The sequence below is a fragment of the Pygocentrus nattereri genome, chromosome 27, assembly GCF_015220715.1.
Source record: "Pygocentrus nattereri isolate fPygNat1 chromosome 27, fPygNat1.pri, whole genome shotgun sequence".
NCBI classification, from domain to species: domain Eukaryota; kingdom Metazoa; phylum Chordata; class Actinopteri; order Characiformes; family Serrasalmidae; genus Pygocentrus; species Pygocentrus nattereri.
In genome coordinates, this window is record NC_051237.1 from 26,262,813 (window position 1) to 26,290,090 (window position 27,278).

General features: G+C 40.0%; 2 protein-coding genes across 7 annotated transcripts in view; one reads left to right on the forward strand and one right to left on the reverse strand.

Annotated features, from left to right (window-relative positions):
* Positions 1-7,784, forward strand: part of grhl2b (grainyhead-like transcription factor 2b) — a 44,611-nt gene extending 36,827 nt beyond the window's left edge. The window contains exons 11-16 of the mRNA XM_017716956.1: positions 626-765; positions 1,098-1,135; positions 4,442-4,533; positions 4,631-4,716; positions 4,965-5,029; positions 7,320-7,784. Coding sequence (XP_017572445.1) covers positions 626-765; positions 1,098-1,135; positions 4,442-4,533; positions 4,631-4,716; positions 4,965-5,029; positions 7,320-7,434 — 536 coding nt within the window. The 3' untranslated portion in view covers positions 7,435-7,784. The remainder of the gene's footprint in view (positions 1-625; positions 766-1,097; positions 1,136-4,441; positions 4,534-4,630; positions 4,717-4,964; positions 5,030-7,319) is intronic.
* Positions 7,785-19,014: 11,230 nt separating this feature from the next.
* Positions 19,015-27,278, reverse strand: part of ncaldb (neurocalcin delta b) — a 38,766-nt gene continuing 30,502 nt past the window's right edge. For all 6 annotated transcript variants that reach the window (XM_017716947.2, XM_037535439.1, XM_037535443.1 and 3 more), the window contains exons 3-4: positions 24,739-24,844; positions 19,015-23,553 (exon numbers count right to left, since the gene is read on the reverse strand). In XM_017716947.2, the coding sequence (XP_017572436.2) occupies positions 23,459-23,553; positions 24,739-24,844 (201 nt within the window). In that variant the 3' untranslated portion in view covers positions 19,015-23,458. The remainder of the gene's footprint in view (positions 23,554-24,738; positions 24,845-27,278) is intronic.

A 27,278-nucleotide genomic window follows, 5' to 3' on the forward strand; every position in this document is an offset into this window, starting at 1 on the left:
GTTCGTAATTCATTTTTACATGGACATTTTTCCAGCCTCGCTTTATCATTCAACAGGCTGTGTTTGTATTGTGCATTTAAAGTCATATGTAAATGAGCTCTGTGCTGATTGGCTGCTCTGTATTGTGTGGGCTAAAAGCAGTCTGAATTGAAACACTCCTTATAACTTCTGTGTGAGTGGGCGGAGCTAAACTACTGTAGGCTGAACATGTGGATATAGGTAAATGTGTTCGTTTTTTTTTTTTTTGACGTCATAGAAACAATGAATTCAAAACGGGCTGTTTTTGTGGCTTTGATTACATGGAGAGTGAACAGTACCCAGGTTTTTACCCAAGACATCAAACTTTTATTTTAAAAAAAGTGAGAAAAATGTGTTTTTTTCATTATACGGGCTCTTTAATTCCAAATGTTTGAATGGTAATGTATATAATCACACATTTCCATTTGGTACTTTACAAAACACGAAAAACTGATAACAGTAGATGAAGAAATTCAGATGATGAAAGCAGAATAACAGTAAGAGTGTTAAAGTGGCCAGAGCAGTAAGATCTCCAGACTCAGACGCTGTTAAGGCTGGCTGCTCAAAGCTTGTGTAATAACTATGGAGCTGTTATGTCCATCATTAGGGAAGGACACAGGCGTTGGAGTGGTCAGTCTTCCAAAAAAGGGCGACACCACCCTCTTTAAGACGATGACGGATCTGGACGCTCAGCCGGTCCTTTTCATTCCAGAAGTTCACTTTGGAAACCTGCAGAGGGCCGCTCAGGTACGAGTCAGACTCGCCTTTTAGAACAGACTCAGTCTCCACACAGACGTCCTGTGCTGAATAGGCTTAAGCACTTTGGGCTTCCACTAACTGGCCACTATATAAGAAACACCTACCTTGTGCTTCTACTCTCTGGCCACTTTATTAGAAACACCCACCTCCACCACCCAAAAAGTCAGAAACTAAGGATGGAGAACACAAACTGTACATGAGCAGATGAGTTAGGGTCTCTAACCGGACACCAGCAAGGAGGAGGGTTTCTGATAAAGTGGCCAGGTAAGCTGATCTAAAGATTCACGAGTTCCTGATTTAAAACTCTGAACTCTCTGCAGGTATTTACCTTCAACACTGAAGAGATTGAGAGAGAAGGGTGAGTCTGTAGTACACACACACACTCACACACACACACACACACACACACACACACACCCCAGCAGATGGGGGTAAGGTGCCTTGCTCAAGGACACCTCAGCCACATATTGTCAGCTATGGGGATTGAATCAGTGACCTTCTGGTCACGGGGCCAGTTCCCTAGCCTCCAGCCCACGACTGCCCCTCTGTACTATATACTCTATACTGAAGTAGCCGAGTAGGAATATCAGCGTCTTATACAGTCGAGAACTGAATATCAGATCAAATAAAGTCCAGTTCGGTCAGATTTCACCAACATTTACTGAATATCAGATCAAATAAAGTCCAGTTCGGTCAGATTTCACCAACATTTACTAAACATCAGATCAAATAAAGTCCAGTTCGGTCAGATTTCAACAACATTTACTGAACATCAGATCAAATAAAGTCCAGTTCGGTCAGATTTCAACAACATTTACTGAACATCAGATCAAATAAAGTCCAGTTTGGTCAGATTTCACCAACATTTACTGAACATCAGATCAAATAAAGTCCAGTTCGGTCAGATTTCACCAACATTTCCTGAACATCAGATCAAATAAAGTCCAGTTCGGTCAGATTTCAACAACATTTACTGAACATCAGATCAAATAAAGTCCAGTTCGGTCAGATTTCAACAACATTTACTGAACATCAGATCAAATAAAGTCCAGTTCATTCAGATTTCAACAACATTTACTGAACATCAGATCAAATAAAGTCCAGTTCGGTCAGATTTCAACAACATTTACTGAACATCAGATCAAATAAAGTCCAGTTCGGTCAGATTTCAACAACCTTTACTGAACATCAGATCAAATAAAGTCCAGTTCGGTCAGATTTCAACAACCTTTACTGAACATCAGATCAAATAAAGTCCAGTTCGGTCAGATTTCAACAACATTTACTGAACATCAGATCAAATAAAGTCCAGTTCGGTCAGATTTCAACAACATTTACTGAACATCAGATCAAATAAAGTCCAGTTTGGTCAGATTTCACCAACATTTACTGAACATCAGATCAAATAAAGTCCAGTTCGGTCAGATTTCACCAACATTTCCTGAACATCAGATCAAATAAAGTCCAGTTCGGTCAGATTTCAACAACATTTACTGAACATCAGATCAAATAAAGTCCAGTTCGGTCAGATTTCAACAACATTTACTGAACATCAGATCAAATAAAGTCCAGTTCATTCAGATTTCAACAACATTTACTGAACATCAGATCAAATAAAGTCCAGTTCGGTCAGATTTCAACAACATTTACTGAACATCAGATCAAATAAAGTCCAGTTTGGTCAGATTTCAACAACATTTACTGAACATCAGATCAAATAAAGTCCAGTTCGGTCAGATTTCACCAACATTTCCTGAACATCAGATCAAATAAAGTCCAGTTCGGTCAGATTTCAACAACATTTACTGAACATCAGATCAAATAAAGTCCAGTTCGGTCAGATTTCAACAACATTTACTGAACATCAGATCAAATAAAGTCCAGTTCGGTCAGATTCCACCAACATTTACTGAACATCAGATCAAATAAAGTCCAGTTCGGTCAGATTTCAACAACATTTACTGAACATCAGATCAAATAAAGTCCAGTTTGGTCAGATTTCAACATTTACTGAACATCAGATCAAAAAAGTCCAGTTTGGTCAGATTTCACCAACATTTACTGAACATCAGATCAAATAAAGTCCAGTTCGGTCAGATTTCACCAACATTTCCTGAACATCAGATCAAATAAAGTCCAGTTCGGTCAGATTTCAACAACATTTACTGAACATCAGATCAAATAAAGTCCAGTTCGGTCAGATTTCAACATTTACTGAACATCAGATCAAAAAAGTCCAGTTCGGTCAGATTTCACCAACATTTACTGAACATCAGATCAAAAAAGTCCAGTTCGGTCAGATTTCACCAACATTTACTGAACATCAGATCAAATAAAGTCCAGTTCGGTCAGATTTCACCAACATTTACTGAACATCAGATCAAATAAAGTCCAGTTCGGTCAGATTTCACCAACATTTACTGAACATCAGATCAAATAAAGTCCAGTTCGGTCAGATTTCACCAACATTTACTGAACATCAGATCAAATAAAGTCCAGTTCGGTCAGATTTCACCAACATTTACTGAACATCAGATCAAATAAAGTCCAGTTCATTCAGATTTCAACAACATTTACTGAACATCAGATCAAATAAAGTCCAGTTCGGTCAGATTTCAACAACATTTACTGAACATCAGATCAAATAAAGTCCAGTTTGGTCAGATTTCAACAACATTTACTGAACATCAGATCAAATAAAGTCCAGTTCGGTCAGATTTCACCAACATTTACTGAACATCAGATCAAATAAAGTCCAGTTCGGTCAGATTTCACCAACATTTACTGAACATCAGATCAAATAAAGTCCAGTTCGGTCAGATTTCACCAACATTTACTGAACATCAGATCAAATAAAGTCCAGTTCGGTCAGATTTCAACAACATTTACTGAACATCAGATCAAATAAAGTCCAGTTCGGTCAGATTTCACCAACATTTACTGAATATCAGATCAAATAAAGTCCAGTTCGGTCAGATTTCAACAACATTTACTGAATATCAGATCAAATAAAGTCCAGTTCGGTCAGATTTCACCAACATTTACTGTCAGTTTCCTCTTTTTAGATCACGTCATGTGGAATAACTTCCCTCTGACTCACTTTCTTCTCTGACTGCTGTTTCTCTCCTCGGCCCTCCCCTGTGTGGCGTCACTCACTCGAGTCTCAGAGCTCATCGTAATGCACAGATCTGATTGGCTGAGTAGCGTCACGTCTGATATTTACAGGCATGCGATTGGTCTGCGAGTTTCCCGGGCCACTAAAGCTACAGTAAAGGGTAGAAAAGTTACGGTGATTAAAACAGGACCACCCCGTCAAAATAGTTTATCGGTTACAGGTCCAGGTCCGGATAGGACATCTTCTGGGTCCGGACTTGGAGCGCGGTCCACCTATTAGTGACCTCTGCTGTATTGTCTGTATTAACGTCACACATACAGACTCAAAAAGAAGAAGATCTCAAAATCAGCATCATACCAATGAAGATGTGATGACCATAGTAAATAATTCACTCATCATGTGGATAAAAGGGCAAAACAGAGAAAAAAAACCCAAATTTTCCAAAATATCCGGGTGCCTGTGGAATCAGCAGTATGGGCCGGTATGAGCGTGTGATTGGCTGGTTTGGTTGTGCAGTAGAGAGACTGATGCCTGGTGTTATGGTGACAGGAGCGTGCTGGTGAAGAGGATGTTCCGGCCAGCTGACGATGATTACTGCCCCTCCCCTCATAAACAGGCCAAAGAGGAGACACAGAAGAGAGGTGAGAGATGATGAGTGTGTCTGGGCTAAACTGGGTAAACGTCACTCTTTAACATCTCGCTTTAATCAGCCGGGCGACTCTGTGTGTCTGTGTTCAGTGCTCCTGTACGTGAGGAAGGAGTGCGATGAGGTGTTTGACGCTCTGATGCTGCGTTCCCCCACCCTCCGAGGCCTCATGGATGCAGTAAGTAACCCTTCCCGTAGGGGGCGCTCTTCACTCAGCTGTAGTCATAATGATAATGAAGGTTGACATCAATAAAAAACAGCTGAAGCTTTATTATGGCTTTGAAGCAGCACTTGACGAAACAGCCGAGCACATATAAATGTACTTTTTCTGAATGTTAATGTTCAACATTGATTAATGATGAATTATTGAGTTATTGATCAGCCCTCGAGATGAACGGATGGTGTAATTGTGCTTCGTGTCCACAGATCTCAGAGAAGTACGGCGTGCCTGTGGAGAGGATCGCCAAGATCTACAAGAAGAGCAAGAAAGGGTGAGAGATTAACACTGAAATTAGATTAATTAAAAACATCTATGGACATGTATTTTTATATATTTCAAATACATTCCAAATATTTATTTCAGAATATTTTGCCATATTAACAAAATATATTTTAAAATGTATTTATTTTATTTTTTAAAATGTAAGGGGAAATATTACACAGACATAAATAAACATGTGTAAATATGTTTATCAAATCCATCTGAAAATGTATGAAAACAGCCATAATCTTGTCTGATGCGCTTCTGTGTCTGATACCTTTAGATATGAGTTTGTGTTCCAGTGTCTTCATTTAAAATCTGATCAAATGAAGCTTTAACAGATGAAAGCGAGGGCTGTAGGTATTGCTACTCTGTGGAAATGCAGTTATGATCTGACAGCTTATGGTTAATGCAAAATACAAAGCAAAACACAGAAGTCAGTACCATTTAGAATTTCTGTAAACTTTGTTAAAACTACATATAAAAAACATAAAAACACGTACAAATAAATATATTTAACGGCGGAAAGTTCAGAACTTCAGATTCTAACTGACATCGGTGACGTCACAGCAGGCCACTCAGTCTCACAGACTCAGCTGATCACGCAGAGAATCTGCTTTAAAATCCTTAAACTTTCACCCAGAAACTCCATTTCAGTTTTAAATAGTAGAGAAACTTGTCCTTTCTGAAACCTCAAAATATCTCATCATGTTATTAATTAGCTTTTGAGTTATAAGCATTTGTTTGGCACTAGGCACAGAAAACTGCCCCATTCACTCCCATGTAAATTTCTCAAAATCAGAATCTGCTTATTTCAAGATTTTCTCGGTTTTTAACTTGTCATAACTCAGACATTTTCTTCTCAATACACACAATGTTATACCAATTTAATCCTCAAGGGGTCTCATCTCACACAATCTATCCGGTTAAGCGATAGAGTAAACATTTCCGGAGTTATGACTGTTTGTTCAGAAGGTGTAAATCAGACTCAAACAAGGCTTCTCCACTAAGAGCTGCATGATAACAGACAGTTCATTTGAATGACCCCCCCAACACATACATCTCTCCCTCTCACACACACACACACACCACACACACACACAAACAGACACACACACACAAACATACACGCACACCACATACACACACACACACCACACAGACACACACACCACACACACACACCACACAGAGACACACATACACAAACACACCACACACAAACACACACACACACAAGCAAACCACACAGACACACACACCACACACACACCACACAGAGACACACAAACACATACACAAACACACCACACACAAACACACACACACACAAGCACACCACACAGACACACACAAACACCACACACACACACACACACACACTTACAGCTCTTTTCAAGCACTCTTGTAGTCCAGCTAGTTCTAATCTAGTTATCATTAAAATGACTCGTTTTCCTTTGTTTTTTTTCAGTCAAAATGTTCAACATTTTTTGTCTTTCAGCCAAGAAAAAATTCCATTCTTGATTATTTTCCCCTGAAAATTTCTGTTGGCTTCATTATTTTTGACTGAAAATCATGCGGCATTAATCTCAGCATAATTTGTAGTAATTTTTGTTGGGTTTTTTCATTTCACGCTCATTTATACGTAATTAAATAATGAACTAATTAGAAATGAATATACATAATATTTGATTTCCAGGCTTGAGTCTGCACTTCTGAAGTTTTTGGGCTTTTATAGGTCGAAAAATGACAAAAACAGCAAAATTGTAAAGAATGTAAAAATTGTGAATTTGATTAAAATAAGTAATAAATACGTCAGATCATAAAATATCTGCTCGTCTGTGTGCAAACGCAAATCAAATCGAAGGTTTAGAATCTCCACCTGTTTGAAGCCGAGTTAAATGTACAGCTGAGTGCAAAAGTTTGCGCCCCCCTGGTCAGATTCCATGTTGTTGTTGATTTGAGTGTAAATAATGAACACATCCTCTACAGAGACACACTTCGGCACATTTTACTGCACAGTCAGCGTTTATTCACGGAATTTGACACACTGGAAACAGAAAGAATAACATCGCTGTGCAAAAATGATGTTTTTTATTTGATATGTTGTATATATTTTCTCAGATATGTTGAATTTGGTAAATAAATGGTCATATGGTCATATCTACAACAACATGGAATTTGACCGGGACTCACAAACCTCTGCGTACGAGCGTAATTCATATAAACCTACAGATTTGAGTGATTTAGCTTCTACTGAAGGTTCTGAAGGTTAATTAGCTGAGCTCTGTTTCTCGCAGGATCCTGGTGAACATGGACGATAACATCGTGGAGCACTACTCCAACGAGGACACGTTCATCCTGAGCATCGAGAGCTACGCGGACGCCTACAAAATCACTCTGCTGGAGATATAAACGCTCACTGACCATTGAGCGGACACGTGTACAGAACATGAAGGCTGAAGGACCTCACAGTGCTGGTTAGAGCCGCTTCGTCCTCACAGAGCCACTGCAGAGTCAGCGCTGAACACTGAGCCCACATTGATTTGCACAGTTTCACACCTGTTGACACAGATGTAGCCGATCAGCCGAGACACTGAGCTATGAGGCTAATGTGGCTCACAGCTGTGGTTAAATTACAGTGACCTGTAGTAGGTGTAACCCCCCATCCCCCCACCCCCCTTCTGAAAACCTAGAACATATAGAACTATTTATAAAAAGGTTCTATATCCCCAAAAAGGGGTCTTTATATTGTTACAAGCTTGACATCGTATTAGTAGAAAAACTCTTTTGGGTGCTATATAGAACCCCTTTCGCAAAGGTTCTGTATAGAACCATCTACAGCACATTCTCCATCAGTCTGATCCGATCATAGGGTTCTTTGAGTGTTCATGGTTCTATATAGAAGCAGTTTCTGTGCTAAAAAACCCTTCAACCTTCAAACCTTTCAATCTTTTTTAAGAGTGTACAGTAGCGGAACCCTTTTTGATGCTATATAGAACCATTTTTAAAAAAGGTTCTGCGTAGAACCATCTACAGCACATTCTCCATCCGTCTGAAGAACTGTGTCATGATGCAAAGAACCTTTCATTATGCAAAGGGTTATTTGAGTTTTCATGCTTCTATATATTTTCTTGACTAAAGAACCCTTGACACTTCAAACTCTTCAGGCTTCCAACAGCAGAGCCTATAGAACGCTGAAGCATATCAGAGAGAAAGAAAAGGTTTGATTTCATGTGCTTCGATGTGGCTGATTAGTAACGGAAACCATGCTGCCGCTGAAAACCGCAGCACCAGCAGCGTCGATGACCGTTTGGGGGAAATGTCTCCGTTTTCTGACCAATAGTGCGACTGTTTTCTCTCAATTAGGCTCCAGGACTTTTATGTCCTCAAGAAGGCCAGCAGGTCCAGTTCCTCAGCTGCAGCATCATAGTCGTCTTCTTTGAACATTGAACATCCTCTGCTCTTTATACTGTTCCAGTAACACAAAATAAGCGTCATATTGACGATAGAAAAACAAAAGAAAGCGAAAAAAGACCTTTTCCAGGCTGCGTTTTGTCCCATCAAAGCCACCTGAGCATCAGATTATCAGATTATCATGTCATACTGATGACCACTGAAATAGTAAATGTGAGCTTCTGAAGGGCAGCTAATGACCTCTCTCTCTCTCTCTCTCTATATATATATATATATCTCACTATTGTCGGGACAAAACCTCGTATCTCCAAAACGATGGCTTTACAGGAGAAGGAAAAAACCTACTTCACTTTTAATGGAAGTCAATGGAACCAGAATATTTTGCAAGTCATTTTGGGCCGTTTCTATTGGTCCATTCATCATGAAATCTATACAGATTGTAAAGGGCAATGGACATTATTACATTATGTCAAAAACTGAAAAACGACAAAAATGGAGATAAAAGATTTTGTTCCGTAAGCAGTGATATATGTATTAGCTGCCCTTCCTGCTAAAATTATATATATTTATTTACTTATATACTTTGAGACGACTGCTGTTGTTTTCAGCTGTGATCCACTTTCCCTATAAGCATCCCACACTTGTTAACTGCATTAGCCTCGTAGTTGCCTCCAGTGCTAAAACTAAAGAAGCACCGAACCTCGTCTGATCAGCTACACTGGAACTAAGGAGGGAAACTGTGTTCATCAGGTTTGAAGTGCACTCTTTGTTTATGAGCCTGCATTTAACTGGTTTATCGGTCGCGCTGAGGGACGATCACGGGATGACCTGTAGCTGAAACGGACGCCCTCCACTCAGCGGTCAGCATTCAGCACTGGAACTGAAACAGAAGAACTTCTCCAGTCCAGTAAGTCAAAAAACATGATGTGTCATTTAGTTCTGGCATTTCAAGGACGTACCACTCCGTTTGACCATGTTCAGGACTCCGAATGCATTTCCACGTCTTCACCACAGCCTTTAGTGTTTTATGTAGGGATTTTCAGGGGGAGGAACAGAGACAGTCCAGTCCATTCATTTTCAGTAGCTTAATAAAGTTTATGAGGTTTTCCCATTTCATAAAGCCTGTTTTGACCATATGAAAAGCATAGCTTGTAATAATTTATATTGAGTAGAAATCTGTTCAGACCCTTGGAGTCATTCTTTAAGGAAGATCATTAGCAGAGAAAATTCACTTTTTTTTTCTTCCCGGTTTCTGGCAGCATTATGACTTATTTTGACTTGGCATCTCAAAATAATTCCTTATTTTCTCTAAATTTTGACTGAGTATTTTGGAATAATGTCTTACTCTAAATTTTGACCGAGTATTTTGGAATAATGTCTTACTCTAAATTTTGACTGAGTATTTTGGAATAATGTCTTACTCTAAATTTTGACTGAGTATTTTGGAATAATGTCTTACTCTAAATTTTGACTGAGTATTTTGGAATAATGTCTTACTATAAATTTTGACCGAGTATTTTGGAATAATGTCTTACTCTAAATTTTGACTGAGTATTTTGGAATAATGTCTTACTCTAAATTTTGACCGAGTATTTTGGAATAATGTCTTACTCTAAATTTTGACCGAGTATTTTGGAATAATGTCTAACTCTAAATTGTGACAGAGTATTTTGGAATAATGTCTTACTCTAAATTTTGACCGAGTATTTTGGAATAATGTCTTACTCTAAATTTTGACGGAATATTTTGGAATAATGTCTTACTCTAAATTTTGACGGAATATTTTGGAATAATGTCTTACTCTAAATTTTGAATATTTTGGAATATTGTCTTATTTTCTGTAAATTTGGACTGAGTATTTATTTACTCATAATTTTAACTTAGTACTTTTAAAATAATGAATTATTTTCTCTAAATTGTGACTTATTGTCTTGAAATATGACTTACTAAGTCAAAATAATGTCGTTTCTTCAAAATTGTGACTTGTGAAATAAATAGTGCAAAATGAAATGTCATTATTTTCACTTTATTTTGATAAATATGTCATTATTTCCTCGTAGAAAGTCATTATTTGCAGATACGGAGTCAAAACAAAATAAATAAAGGCTCATGCAGTTCAGAGTGGTCAAAGCAGGCTGCACACAAACCCACTGTGGTTTTAGATCAGACTCTGTGAATCACATGTAGAGCTCAGTCTGCAGCTTACAGACTCCTCTCTGCAGCGGAAAACCTGTTGACTCAAACAGCACTTATAAATCAATGGGCAGTTGCTGAATGGATTCATTACGCGATTGTACATAATGCAGATTTGAAATGAACCCTTGTGTGGTGTTTTCAAATTTTCAGAAGAAAAAATGGCGTGATTTATTATTTCCACCTCAGATTTCTTGGCCTTTGCTCATTTTCTGTGAGACAAAACACTTTTGGAGCATCACTGAAACCAAATACATGCTCAACGAAAAGGATTTAAAAATTCTTCATCTTCTAGATGATGTACCAGATGTCAGGTGTAACACTATGACCACCTCATGTAGACCTGGAGTTTCCCCATTATCTGATTACTGTCTGACTCCTGTAGACCTGGAGTTTCCCCATTATCTGATTACAGTCTGACTCATGTAGACCTGGAGTTTCCCCATTATCTGATTACTGTCTGACTCATGTAGACCTGGAGTTTCCCCATTATCTGATTACTGTCTGACTCATGTAGACCTGGAGTTTCCCCGTTATCTGATTACTGTCTGACTCGTGTAGACCTGGAGTTTCCCCATTATCTGATTACTGTCTGACTCATGTAGACCTGGAGTTTCCCCGTTATCTGATTACTGTCTGACTCATGTAGACCTGGAGTTTCCCCGTTATCTGATTACTGTCTGACTCATGTAGACCTGGAGTTTCCCCGTTATCTGATTACTGTCTGACTCCTGTAGACCTGGAGTTTCCCCGTTATCTGATTACTGTCTGACTCCTGTAGACCTGGAGTTTCCCCATTATCTGATTACTGTCTGACTCCTGTAGACCTGGAGTTTCCCCGTTATCTGATTACTGTCTGACTCCTGTAGACCTGGAGTTTCCCCATTATCTGATTACTGTCTGACTCCTGTAGACCTGGAGTTTCCCCATTATCTGATTACTGTCTGACTCATGTAGACCTGGAGTTTCCCCGTTATCTGATTACTGTCTGACTCATGTAGACCTGGAGTTTCCCCATTATCTGATTACTGTCTGACTCATGTAGACCTGGAGTTTCCCCATTATCTGATTACTGTCTGACTCATGTAGACCTGGAGTTTCCCCATTATCTGATTACTGTCTGACTCCTGTAGACCTGGAGTTTCCCCATTATCTGATTACTGTCTGACTCCTGTAGACCTGGAGTTTCCCCATTATCTGATTACTGTCTGACTCATGTAGACCTGGAGTTTCCCCATTATCTGATTACTGTCTGACTCATGTAGACCTGGAGTTTCTCCATTATCTGATTACTGTCTGACTCATGTAGACCTGGAGTTTCCCCATTATCTGATTACTGTCTGACTCATGTAGACCTGGAGTTTCCCCATTATCTGATTACTGTCTGACTCATGTAGACCTGGAGTTTCTCCATTATCTGATTACTGTCTGACTCATGTAGACCTGGAGTTTCCCCATTATCTGATTACTGTCTGACTCATGTAGATCTGGAGTTTCCCCATTATCTGATTACTGTCTGAGTCATGTAGACCTGGAGTTTCCCCGTTATCTGATTACTGTCTGACTCATGTAGACCTGGAGTTTCCCCATTATCTGATTACTGTCTGACTCCTGTAGACCTGGAGTTTCCCCATTATCTGATTACTGTCTGACTCATGTAGACCTGGAGTTTCCCCATTATCTGATTACTGTCTGACCCCTGTAGACCTGGAGTTTCCCCATTATCTGATTACAGTCTGACTCATGTAGACCTGGAATTTCCCCATTATCTGATTACTGTCTGACTCATGTAGACCTGGAGGTTCCCCATTATCTGATTACTGTCTGACTCCTGTAGACCTGGAGTTTCCCCATTATCTGATTACTGTCTGACTCGTGTAGACCTGGAGTTTCCCCATTATCTGATTACTGTCTGACTCCTGTAGACCTGGAGTTTCCCCACTATCTGATTACTGTCTGACTCCTGTAGACCTGGAGTTTCCCCATTATCTGATTACTGTCTGACTCCTGTAGACCTGGAGTTTCCCCATTATCTGATTACTGTCTGACTCATGTAGACCTGGAGTTTCCCCATTATCTGATTACTGTCTGACTCCTGTAGACCTGGAGTTTCCCCGTTATCTGATTACTGTCTGACTCCTGTAGACCTGGAGTTTCCCCGTTATCTGATTACTGTCTGACTCCTGTAGACCTGGAGTTTCCCCATTATCTGATTACTGTCTGACTCATGTAGACCTGGAGTTTCCCCATTATCTGATTACTGTCTGACTCCTGTAGACCTGGAGTTTCCCCATTATCTGATTACTGTCTGACTCATGTAGACCTGGAGTTTCCCCATTATCTGATTACTGTCTGACTCATGTAGACCTGGAGTTTCCCCGTTATCTGATTACTGTCTGACTCCTGTAGACCTGGAGTTTCCCCATTATCTGATTACTGTCTGACTCCTGTAGACCTGGAGTTTCCCCATTATCTGATTACTGTCTGACTCCTGTATACCTGGAGTTCCCCCTTTATCTGATTACTGTCTGACTCATGTAGACCTGGAGTTTCCCCGTTATCTGATTACTGTCTGACTCCTGTAGACCTGGAGTTTCCCCGTTATCTGATTACTGTCTGACTCCTGTAGACCTGGAGTTTCCCCGTTATCTGATTACTGTCTGATCTTCTGCAGCGATCAGGTTATTGAGTGCATGTAAACGCACTCCGTGCTGAAAGATTCATGTTAAGCGAAAACGTGTTAAGCATCTGCCCACTGACGTCTGTTACAGGTGCGATTCAAGTTAACAGGTGTTCTGTTGATCTTCTCAGTTCAGGGAAGCAGAGATGATGTTGAGCCTTACTGGACTGTTATTAGTGATGCTCTGATCCTTCAACCCAGCTTTATTTCTTCTGTTCACATCAGTTCTGGTTGAAGTTAGAAGCCCTCACTTGGCTCATGGCAGCAGTCCGAACAGTGAATTTGCCTCAAATATAAGTGTATTTATATCACAGACTTCAGCATTTACTCCTCTTACGCTCCCTCATCCCCGAATCAGCCACATTTCTACAGGACGACTGCTGTTTTTTAACAGATGTATTCTGATATTTGTGCCATGTACAGTTTTTTATTGTTTTTAGTGTACGTGAATTCTGTTGTATATCTGTGTACTGTATTCTCTCTGCGACATCACTTCACCACGTGTAGGTTAGGAGACGTTACAGCCATGCTTCTATGTCGTTGCACTCACTGTGTGTGAAATATATCATGTGAAAAGCGCGGCGCTTCCAAACGCCAGTGCAGGTTCACTGCACTCACACCGATTTCGCCTCTTCCACGTTTGCAAAGTGCCGTTCTCCAAGCAGGACGTTCTACAAGCAGGACGTTCTCCAAGCAGGACGTTCTACAAGCTAGACGCTATGGCAGCGGCACATGCTTCTCTTTTCTCACGACGCTGGCTCCGAATGCATTTCCACGTCTTCACCACAGCCTTTAGTGTTTTATGTAAGGATTTTCAGGGGGAGGAACAGAGACAGTCCATTCATTTTCAGTAGCTTGATCATGTTTGTGTGGGTTTCTCATTTCATAAAGCCTGTTTTGGCCATGAAAAGCATAGCTTGTCCTAATTTATATTGAGTAGAAAGCTGTTTGGATCTTGGAGTCCTTCTTTGTGGAAGCACATTCCCTCCAGGTGGAGCAGAGAAAATCACCTTTTCTTCTGTTTCTGGCTGAATTATGTCACAATTATGACTTATTTACTCTAAATTTTGACTGAGTATTGAAATAATGACTTATTTTCTGTAAATTTTGGCATATTATCTCCAAATAATCCCTCTACATTTTGACCGGGTGTTTTGACGTAATGGCTTATTTTCTCTAAATCACTGAATTATGATTGGCTATTTTGAAATGTCTTGTTTTCTCTAAATTCTGATGAAATACTTTGAAATAATGGCTTATTTTCTCAAAATTTTGACTTATTAACTTGGAATAATGGCTTGCTTTCTGAACATTTCGACGTCTCTTGAAATCATGACTTACTGTGTCAGAATAATGACTTGTTTCCTCAATATTCTGACTTATTGTGAAATAAATACTTTTGCAATATGTAATGTCATTGTTTTGACATAATTCAGAATGTCATTATTTCCTCATGGAAAGTCAGTGGGTCGTTAAATGGAGACACGAAGTCATAAATTGATAGTAAATAAAGGCTCATGTAGTTCTGAATGGTCAAAGCAGGCTGCTGGTGTCGCTGTATCAGCTTTAATCCACGAACCTGCAGATTAAACGTTCACGAACGTGCAGGTTAGAAGACGGTACAGCCGTGTTTTTATCTGTTGCACTCACTGTGTGTGAAATATGTTTTCATTTTTAATAAGTCCACCACATCAGGAAAACACCAGCACACCTGCAGTGGGGAGAACTGCCACTAGTGTCCCTCGGGTTCAGGCACTAGAGGGCGCTCCTCAGCAAGTCCAGAATGAATGGGCTCCAGCTTTTGTGTTGTTGTAGTTTGTAAATGCTTAATTACTTTTTATATAGATGAATGATATGTGATAACATTGGTACATGTTTTGGCACCGCTGTTTTATTGTTTAAAAGCTTTTGAGTTTAAGTTATAGCCGTTCAACTCCATTCACTCATTGAGGACTCGCTCTTGGGCGCCCTCTAGTGTTTTGCAGACATGTTTCTAGTATAATAAGAGAAACAAAGCATGACTCACCCTAAAAGGGGAATTCCACTTTTTTTTTTTTAATTCCTACATAATTAAATGGTTAAGATGTAAACAGAGCCGTTCAGAGCGGTTTGGTGTGAAACGCTCCATTATAGATAAACTCACTGAGTCAGAGCTGCTCACAGTGGTGGTGATAGGAACCAGACATCCCTCTAAAAGCTCCTACAGAAAGTTCCTACATGAGCTGGTTCTGAATTCACTGCCTGATGACTGAGACGCTGTTTTATGAGAGTTTAGAGAACTTCAACTCCATTCATGGTGGAGGGAGACATGCAGGGCGCTGTGCGGCAAAATAGTCCCCAAAGAAAACTCGTTATTCCAGATTTTCCACTGTTTTCCATCATCAGCATTCCATATAAGCTCAGAAGACTCGTGTAGGTTCTCTGGTGGTTCTGGATGGTAAATAAAGTGTCTATGTCTGTGTTGTAGTCATGGCGACGCCTGGTTCCCATCACCACCACTGTAAAGACGGCTGAACCGTTTCACACCAAACCCTCTGAATCTCTCTGTTTACAATTGAACAATACAGAAACTTTGAAGAATGGCTGGAATTCCTTTAAACTGGCTGAGCAAAATGCATAATAGTAACTCAATATTCAAACCGCTCCTCCTTTGGGAGTCATCCCACTTGTTTGGATATCAACACACACAGTTTCAAGTTAAAGGCACCCGTCTCCGCTGTCCTCCCCTGCTGTGTACAGAGGCACTTGTTGATGCAGCGTATGTAAATAAACGTTTTGTGAGTTTTGTGTTTGCTTTATGTTTTAACATTGCTTTGTTTCCAAAAGGTGGGCAAAAAATATATCATAATAAACTTGAAGACGTTTTCTCAATGACAACATGTATCATGGTGTTTCGTTTTTCTGGGGTTTGATAAGTAACACTAAAGCAATAATAAGCAATAATCCACGGGAGGCTGGGAATTACTGTGATCTTATCACGGGAGGGGTGGTCTTAGGCACACTGCAGAGTAAAACCCCCTCCCTGTGATAAAACCACTGTAATGCACGGCCTCAAGTGACTTATTGCTTTTATAAAACGGCAACCAACGTAAAATATGATAAAAATACACAATTTTTCAGAAAACAATTAGTTATTACTAATAATAAGTGTGTAAAACATTGATGCAACATTTTTAGTCTTTTAGACTGCAGTTCAACAGTAAATCACACGGTCAGTGCTTTAAGTCCAGCCTGTGATATTAATGATGGAGCTGTTTAGGCTGTTGGCTCTGTTAGCCAGCTGACCAGCCCGGTTCTAGTTAAGAACATAAGTTGTCAGCCGCTCAGTTTAAACAGAACCGGGTTCTTACTTCATCAGTATCTCATTTATATGAAGATTATACATTAACAGCACAAGGGTGTTATTCATGCTGTGGAGCAGTGATACGAAGCTCAGTTGCTGTGAGGTGGTCGTGTGTGTGTGTGTCGTGGATTTCACAACGGCTTCGAATGCAGCTCAGCCAATCAGATTTCAGGACCTGAATTATCCATTTAATAATTTTGGTAGTGCTTTATCTTGATGGTCTGCTGTAGATGTTGTAGATGCTGTAGATGTTGTAGAAGCTGTAGATGTTGTAGATGCTGTAGATGCTCTAGATGCTGTAGATACTGTAGATGTAGATGCTCTAGATGCTGTAGATACTGTAGATGCTCTAGATGCTGTAGATACTGTAGATGCTGTAAATGTTGTAGATACTGTAGATGCTGTAGGTGTTGTAGAAGCTGTAGATACTGTAGATGCTGTAAATGTTGTAGATGCTGTAGATGTTGTAGAAGCTGTAGATGCTGTAGAAGCTGTAGATGTTGTAGATGCTGTAGAAGCTGTAGATGTTGTAGATGCTGTAGATGCTGTAGATGCTGTAGATGTTGTAGATGCTGTAGAAGCTGTAGATACTGTAGATGCTGTAGAAGCTGTAGATGCTGTAGATGTTGTAGAAGCTGTAGATGCTGTAGGTATTGTAGAAGCTGTAGATGTTGTAGATGCTGTAGAAGCTGTAGATGTTGTAGATGCTGTAGATGTTGTAGATGCTGTAGAAGCTGTAGATACTGTAGATGCTGTAGAAGCTGTAGATGCTGTAGATGTTGTAGAAGCTGTAGATGCTGTAGATGCTCTAGATGCTGTAGAAACTGTAGATGCTGTAGATGTTGTAGATGCTGTAGATGCTGTAGATGTTGTAGATGCTGTAGAAGCTGTAGATGCTGTAGGTGTTGTAGATGCTGTAGATGCTGTAGGTATTGTAGATGCTGTAGATGCTGTAGGTGTTGTAGATGCTGTAGATGCTGTAGGTATTGTAGAAGCTGTAGATGTTGTAGATGCTGTAGAAGCTGTAGATGTTGTAGATGCTGTAGATGCTGTAGATGTTGTAGATGCTGTAGATGCTGTAGGTATTGTAGAAGCTGTAGATGTTGTAGATGCTGTAGAAGCTGTAGATGTTGTAGATGCTGTAGATGCTGTAGATGCTGTAGATATTGTAGAAGCTGTAGATGTTGTAGATGCTGTAGAAGCTGTAGATGTTGTAGATGCTGTAGATGCTGTAGATGCTGTAGATGCTCAGTCTGTATTTAAGATTTAAATGTTTATTAAATGCTACAGAGCGCTTAGTCTTTTGATGGAGAGGCCCTCAAGATAAGTAGAAGTATAAAGTAGCAGTGCATGAAGTAAAAGGGCGACACGGTGGCACAGTGGGTATCGCGGTCACCTCACAGCAAGGTGGGCCGGGGCTCTCTCTGTGTCTGTGTGGTTTGGAAATGCCTGCTGCCTTTTATATTTTGCATAAATTTTATGATGAATGGAACAAAATAAATGGCCCAAAAATAACTGGGTAATAAGTCAGGTTTCATGGACTTCATGGACTGGAAGATTTGAAGATATGAGGTATATGTGTGCGTGTATGTATGTGTATGTATATGTATGTTTAGGTGGTTGGTTAGTGTAGTGGGTAACACCTCTGCCTTCTATGCTGTAGACTGGGGTTCAACCCCCACCTGGGTAACCACCCTACACTATAGCAAGAAGAGTCCTAACACTGCCTTCACCTACCTGTGTAAAATGATCCCGTTCTAAGTCGCTCTGGGTAAGAGCGTCTGCCAAATGTTGTGTATATATAACATTAAATTCTACATTAGAATTTATATATATATATATATATATATATATATATATATATATATATATATATATATATAGAGAGAGAGATATATGAGGTGTGTTTGTATTCTTTTATTCATTTAACTTGAAGTTTTTAAATAGTATGATAATAGAACAATCTGTTTGATGCGTTTATTATTTTATTGTTTATTATTATTTGAAGTTCAGTTACCTCAAAATGTTTATTTTTTACAGGGTCTGCTCAGCAGGGACATTTTGGGGCTTTTTGAACTGAGTTCTGAACCATCAGCCTACTGTGTTTTGCACACTGAGGAACTGGACCTCCACATTTAACCCATCCGTGCAGTCAAACCCTCACAGACACACACACTAGTGAACACACACACACTAGGGGGCAGTGAACACACTTGCACTGCCTCTATATAATCAGGCCTAGTTAAGCTCTCTGTGAGGAGACATGCAGCCGGTCTCTTAGAACTCTCCGACAAGTGTCCCCTAAAAACGTCTACATACCATAACATTTCCAAAGCAAACAAACTTCACACAGACACAGTCCTGCTTTTTTAAAGACTTTTAATTTATAACCAAAACAGACGCTCTCTGTTTTCCAAAACTACAGGGACACAAAGTACGTTACCATACAAAAAAACTACAAAATGATGATGACAAACATTTTGTTCGATAGTGAACAATCATACAGTATAAACCCAAACAATACTGGCTTCTCCTCGTACAGTTATGATTTCTAGATTTGGCACTTTGACCACTTTGCTGCTATCGTGCACGATTCAGAAGTGAAATGCCGGACACTGGAATTGAAATATTAAAAAAATAAAATAAGAACAAGAAAGGAAATCCTCGTTTATTTGGTTTTTTTTGTTTTTTTTTAAAAGCACATTAACATTTCAAACGTTCATACTGCATCATAAAAGCAGGCCTTTCACTCAAAGCCACATTCAGAGCTCTGAGAGCTGCCGGTCACTGAGGTGGTCATTATTATTTTAAGATTCTAGGGTGTTTTTGTTTTGATTGTATTGTTATTTATCAGCATCTCCTCTTCATTTAAAGCACAGTCTCTTGTAGCCCTGAGTGTGTGTTACTGTACATATATTTACATGAACAGAAAGAAACAGCATTTACACTCAAATCCTTTGTTTTTGATCACTCGCGTCGCTGAGCCTGATGTACGCACCGATAAACACTAGCAAAACGAGACGGCGCTCATCAAACATCGTGCATGCACACATACGCCTGCCTATTAAAGCATATAGTTGGAAAAGCGGGAGCTGGGTGGGCTTATTTTAGCAAAAACGAGGCCAGAATTCAGTCACTCTGAAGAGGAATTCCATCCGATTTTTACGAATTTTTAAAAATCGTTCACTTTATAAACCCCCCCCACGAATCTACTCGTATCTTCTGAGTTTTATATGGAATATTGGCGGTCAAAATAGTGGAAAATCTGTTAAAAATAAGTTTTTTAGAGACTATGTTGCCTCACGACTCGTTGCATGTGATTTTAAAAATACGTTTTGATCCAAAATCTTCTCAAAACTATCATTAAAACAGCGTCTCGGTCATCAGGCAGTGAATTCAGAACCAGTTCATGTAGGAACTTTCTGTGAGGAGCTTTTAGAGGGAGACGTCTGGTTCCCATCACCACCACTGTGAACAGTTCTCACTTGGAAAGTTCAAAATTTTGAAAAAATGGGTGGAATTCCCCTTTGAAGACAGTAATTGTGGTTTAGGTCCAACATAAAGCCTCATTCACACTTACTGTGCAGAAGACTGAGTGAATGGAGGTGTGACGGAGTAAACATGACATTAAACAGCATCTGAGACATAATTCACATACTGGATTCAGCCGCTCGCGCACATTATTCCGTTATTTACACTGTACATGCGCAGTTTGATACTGTACTCTGACTTCGGGTTGTTGTGTTTACATGAGTTAGTGGCCGTATGGGGCAGTCGGGGGAGATGAAAGTGGAAACTGCAGCGCTTAAAGGGACATTTCAGCAGAAAATCATGTCTCTACAGTTCCCAGTTACCCCAAACACAGTCGGCCAGGCCATGTTTGTGTCTGAAGTTTGCTCCTTTAGTTTTAGCTCTAGAGCTGCGAGGCTAAAGTAGCTAAAAAGCACAGGCAAAGGGGTAAAAACAGCTCCGGAGACCCTGAAGCCCAAATTTAGTCCATGTTTATAGATAAGTGTTTCATACAGTATCAGACACAAAAAAAAAAAACCCAAAAAACTAAAAAGCTGAAAAATAGATAGCTTGTGCTTTTATGCACGCTTTGAATAAAGCATGTATATTACAGGTTCATATTCATTCCCTATAAATGTGCAATGTCCTATTTAATTTCCTGCACATTTTTGGTGTTTATTTTGCATTTTTAATTGTTTTAAATAAAAGTCTGTGCACTTCTGGTCAGATTCTATATTGTTGTTTTTTTTTTTTAGTGTAAATACGTTCACAGTTCTGCAGAATTTAAAACAGAATTAATGTTTATTTACGGAATTTAACATATTCTAACATATTGGGGGGGGGGGGGTAAAACATAAAATGTGGCCTTTGAAAAACTTATGGCACATTTAATATTTTATATATGAAATATTTATTTGAGTTAAGGGAAAAAAGATGTAAAAAATGTATATATATATAATTTTTTAAATCCAAAAATACCATATAAGTGTGCTCTTCAGAGACAATGTGTTACTTCTTTACACCTACAAAATCAACATGTTATTTGATCAGGGGTGTTTAAACTTATGCATATGACTGTATTTGTCAGCTGCATTAGCCTCGTAGCCCAAAACTAACTAAGCAAGCACGTGTCAGATGATTTAATAATGTGTGGGTTTAAAAGACGTGCATAGCAAAATATGTGGTCTTCACTTCTCACCGTCTTCACAGTCCTACATAAATATGAACATACTGTACATATGATTATTACATTTGCATTGAATTGAAAGGAAAACAAAAAATATGACAAAGAAATCTCTCGTAGTGTGACAAACCTGCCACAAAGTGATCACCAAGTAAAAGAATAAATATCACCTATTTGTATATTTATATGTATATGTATATGTATATATATCTAATGTATATATATATCTATACACACACACATACATATATGTGTATATATTTCATCTAACACGTTATTGAATGTCCTCCCTGTCGGAGCAGTCAAGTTGACATCAATGATCAATGAAATAGTTGCTTCTATATGCGAAGACTGAATGTCCAGAAACTCACTTCGGTCTACTGATGCAATCGTATTCATTATATTCACTGATGGGTTATTCCACACCACGTCACCTAAGAGTTGGCTTATCATGCCACGGAACAAATTTAAGAAAACAATTCTATTCAAGTCAAGCAACAATGCAAAGTTTCAAAGATGTGTCCAAAATAGTTTTTTAGTTAGCAGTTTTTAAAGTTTGTTAAATCAGGTATCAAATCGCTGCTAAATACTGATTTAATTGCTTACAGAACGTTAAACTGAGCTGAAATATTAACTGGACATAAATACAACACAGATTCATTCATAGAAGGTTTATTGGTTTCTTATTTCTGCTAAATTTTGGTTTCACGTAGTATATCCATATTATTATCAAACCTGTGGAATAATATAAAGTCCTCCAAACTTTTTTCCTGAATAAGGAAAGTCTCATTAATTCAGAACTACATGTAGTAGGTCATGTACTATGACCCTTTTAAGATGTATTAATTTGTTGAACATGCATTATTTGATTAACTAGCAGAGAAATAAAAAATAATTAATTAAATAAAAAATAATATAGATTTTTTTAAATGACCTGAAATATTACACTTCTAACTTCATGCTCTGACATAAGACATACGCTGATTTAATGTTAAACATTATTTGTCATTATGTTTATTTTTGTATTTAGAACAAGTTAATATTTCTTTAAGCAGCTAGACTCAGTATTAAAGATGGGATTTATGACCTAATGGGGCAAACTTTAAAAAATCATAACTAAACAACTATTAGAAGCACGTTTTTAAAATTTGACGTGGTTGTATAAAAGAGATTAAAAAATTGTCTTGAATTTTTCGGAAGTCCATGATGTGGGCGAGCTGGTGTGGAATGATCCCAATATTACTGCTAGATCTTGTAAATAAAGTGTGAAGACTGCGCTTTTAACAGTATAAAACGAGTTTCTGACGTATCCTCAAAGTCACGTAGTCTAATTTTGGTATATGTTGTTTTATTTCTTTGACACTCCTGAATGGAGCGCCGCTACACTGGACTCATCTAACCCAAACTCTTATTAAGTTATATATTTAATGTCACAAAAAAACCTTCAAGTAAAAAAGTCATCTGGGCAAAGACGGCCCAGCCTTAGTTTGAGCATTTCATTCATTTTCCTCATAATAAAAATGTTACTGAAATGTTATTAGGTGGGAAAGTTCTGAATTTCAGAGAAACTGCAGAAGGAATTGTGATGACTGCGCTTCATATTCGCTATAATTAATCAAACTCGGGTGTTTTGGGTGGTAAAATTTGGGCCTTTTGGTGATTATTTTCCGTACCTCTTCAGTCATTATTCCGACACTAGACGTCACCAGTCTGTCCGAATGGCTTCTGTCCACTCACACTGGACAAACTCATCGAGCACAGCCTCGCAGCCTCGCAGCGTCACTGCCTCACTGCCTCACTGTGCTCATTTCCTCTTTAAAAAGTCCCAGAGACGAAGAGATGCATATACACACACGCAGCCGCGGGTCAGTGAGTCTGTTTGTGTGTGTCTTGGGGGGCCGGGGGGGCCGGATGAATGTGTGTGGGGGGAGGTAGGGGTGGGCGGGGGAGTGATGAGTGATGTGTGTACATGCTTCTCTGGACAGAAAGCCCCTCGCCTGCTCTCCAGGAGGATCCCACCAACACGTTTCCTCTGGGAATCTGATCTGTATTTAAGTTAATAGGAGAGGATCTGCATTAATACGCTTGGAACAGCAGGGGGCGCCTTCCGGCTTTACTGTCCCGCGCTGCTGGGGTCACACTGCAGGAGCCGCACGATGGACGGGTCACTCTTCGCTCCTTCGACAAACTCCTCCAGAGACAGCTTACCTGAGGCACAACACAGAGGTCAAAAGGTCAGACAGGACCACCGAGCTGCTTTTCAATTTTTTGATAGAATTTGAAAAAAGTAGATTTTATCTATGTCGTGTTAAAATCTAATGATGAACGCAGCAAGAGAAGTGCCCCAAAATGACTTGGAATAAAATACAGTTCCATTGACTTCCATTCAAAGTTAAGAACGTTTTTCCTTCTCCTGAAAAGTTACCGTTTCTCAGATACGGCATTCCGGACTCCACTTTTAGGCTGCAGTGCTTAAAAAAGACGGTTCTTCAAGGGTTCTTTAGTATGGGTAAAGGTATGGGTTATATTTAGAACCATGAGTTCCATATAGACCTGTTATATGCTTAACCCCTTAAAAAGCCAGTTTTTATTACACACGTCTATAACCTAAGAATAGCTCAACTAGTTTGCCTTGAAGTCCCTGTAGTTACTGAATAATAAGCCTTAGTATGTAATAAGAGATTTTAAGGAGTTAAAGGGTTCTTTGCATGGAGAAATGGTTCTTCAGACTGATGGAGAATGTGTTGTATATGGTTGCATACAGAACCTTTTTGAAAATGGTTCTATACAGCACCAAAAAGGGTTCTTCTACTGTTACGTTGTCAAACTGGTAACAGTACAAGAACCCTTTTGGTGCACTATAGAACCATATACAACACATTCTTCATCTGTTTGAAGAACCATTTCACCACACAGTGAACCCTTTAAGCATGAAAATGGTTCTTTGAGTGCTCATGGTTCTCTATAGAACCATTGTCTTTGCTAAAGAACCCTTGAATGACCATTTTAGTTAAGAGGGGCTCACATTAAACACAAACTAAGCTGGTCAGTGTTTTTCAGCTGTGTGAAGCCGTCAGCGCTGAGTGGATGTTATAATTTGCAATAATTTGATGTTAAGACCATTAAAAGCTTGATGTTTTGCCGTTTTGGGCCATTTTTTCTGTAAAAAATAAAATAAAATTTTCTATTTCTTTTTAAAATTGCCTTCTTGATGCATTTTAGCCAAAAAAAAAATGATGTAGTGAAATAAAATACATTTTTAAAACTCTACATGAAACTAATACACCCTCTTTATTTGTGTATTATCCACCACCCCCACCTCCCAAGACTGAGGTACTGAGCCAGAGGGACAGACAGATGGACAGAGAGAATAAGAGTGAAAGATGGACCCACCATCACGATTTGTGTCCATCTGGCGGAAGATCTTCTCTGTGCGTTTCTCAGGCGTGGACTCGTCCTCTGGCATCTTCATCACTGAGGACACCATCTTATAGATGGCCTGAGGAGAGAGAAGCACAGGAGGAGAAGAGAAGGTCAGAGCTCCAGCTCACATTCAGAGCGCTAACAGAAGCGCAGCTGACCGACACGGTTCTGCATGAATATCTGAAACACTAAACGTTCCAAAAACATTCAGCTACACAAACACAGAACTGCTTCTGATCATGACTAACAAGCTTTCACGTCCTGCAGTGAGAGACTCCTGAGGGACGAACTACAGCTCTCCACCGCTGAAGACGACACAGAGCTACTGAGGAGTAAACTGGCTCAGAGTCCAGCAGCTCCTGGACGATCATAAGAGTTAAATATGCAGCTTTAGTCTGGAGAGTGAAAATGACTCTCATCTTCATCTCCCAGCATCACAATGACTACAAATCATACTGGTGTTTGTCGGAGAATGATGGTGGTTGAGAATGATGGTGTTTGTTGGGGAATGATGGTGATTGAGAATGATGGTGTTTGTTGGGGAATGATGGTGGTTGAGAATGATGGTGTTTGTTGGGGAATGATGGTGGTTGAGAATGATGGTGTTTGTTGGGGAATGATGGTGGTTGAGAATGATGGTGTTTGTTGGGGAATGATGGTGTTTGGTCAGTATTGATGGAGAGGGAACTCTCAGCCTGAAGCTCATTGCTGCGGTCAGAAAACGTTGGTGTTTGATCAATATCGATGGAGAGGGATCTATCAGCCTGAAGGTCACTGCTACGGTTGGAGAACGTTGGTGTTTGGTCAGTATTGATGGAGAGGGATCTCTCAGCCTGAAGGTCACTGCTACGGTTGGAGAACGTTGGTGTTTGGTCAGTTTTGATGGAGAGGGAACTCTCAGCCTGAAGGTCATTGCTGCTGTTGGAGAACGTTGGTGTTTGGTCAGTATTGATGGAGAGGGAACTCTCAGCCTGAAGGTCATTGCTGCGGTTGGAGAACGTTGGTGTTTGGTCAGTTTTGATGGAGAGGGAACTCTCAGCCTGAAGCTCATTGCTGCTCTGCTTTTAAAGTGAACACTTTCGGGGCAAAGCCAGCAACACTGTGAATGATGTGAAACTACCATCTGTTTTGCTTTCTGTCCTGATGCTGAGGATAATTGGTCCATTAGTGTCAGCCCAGTGTTGTTTCATCATCATTTTCATCCGTTTCCCGCTCTGGGAAGCTCCGCTAAGAGCTGATGTTCTGACTCATCACTTCTGCTGGTGTTAATTGGTCGCCTAAAATCATTCCCGTGTGGCACGAACCCATTGGTCTTCTTCTCTGCCTGCTCCAAACACAACTCTGATTGCTGGAAAAACTCCTGGCAGACTGTCAGCAGAGGAGCATTTGGAGTCCTGATGTAAAAGCAGTTGTTTGTCGTGTTGAGTAGCTTTCGCTCTGTGGTTTTCGGCCCAGGGAGAAGAGCACCGTGTTCTACCTGCTCCAGCACACCTGATTAACGAGCTCGGTAGTTAGCTGCAGTTGAGTCAGGTGTGTTGGAGCAGGGAAGACTCCTGATTCCCCAAGACTCCGAGATTCTCTGAGACAGAGAGTCACTGAGAGGTCAATTAGCTGATCAATAGGTTTGATTCCTGTCACTGAATCTCGCTCAGTTGTCTATAAAAATGGACACAAGTAAGCAGCATAGCTAAAACAGCTGTAGCCGGCCCACCAGTCCAGGGTGTGGACTCAAGTATTCAGGACAAGTGTGGAAATGACCTTATGGACCTTCTTCCGTCTACTCGGGACGCCGCCCCCCGTCTTCATGTTAATCTCGTACTTGTTTTTGCTGTTATCGCTGTTCCGTTCACCTGTGCTGCTCTTTTCTTGTTCATTGTTTAATATGTTCATGTTCTTTGATTGTAAAGCGTCCGTGAGCATCAGGAAGGCGCTATGACGATGATGACGCTACGTCAAACTCCAAAAAAGTGAGAAAATTCAGTTTTCCACAGCACGGGCCCTTTAAACATGTTCATCTATATGCATATTTTGTGTAGTAATTCCTGCTGCTGTACTTTTTTCACACTGTAAACTTTAAATTGATGCCAAATGAATATCAGCCCAATATATCAGAGCGCTGGAATTCGAGTGGGCTGGATTTTCCGCAGAGATGCTCCTTTGAGGAAGAGCAGGCGAGTCATCTGTATCAGATAAAGGGAAGCGAGAGGTGGAAGAGCGAGGCGTGGCTGCTGAGTGTCTGGTCGTGATGTGTGTGATGTAATGCACCGGTCTGGAGGTGTTTCAGAGGTAGGTGGTGTGCGTGTACGTGCTGCCGGTGGGTGGACGGCGTGGAGGAGGGAGAGTACAATAGGCCTGCCTGCAGTGGTGGAACAGCGTGAGCTGAAAGCTCTCAGTAGAAGTCTGAGATTCAGTACTGACTGACGAGCGGCTGTCTAAACCAAGACTACTGCACCTTTCGTCTTCTAATACATTTAACACGATGTTACATTTATGACGTGTGTAAGTTTATA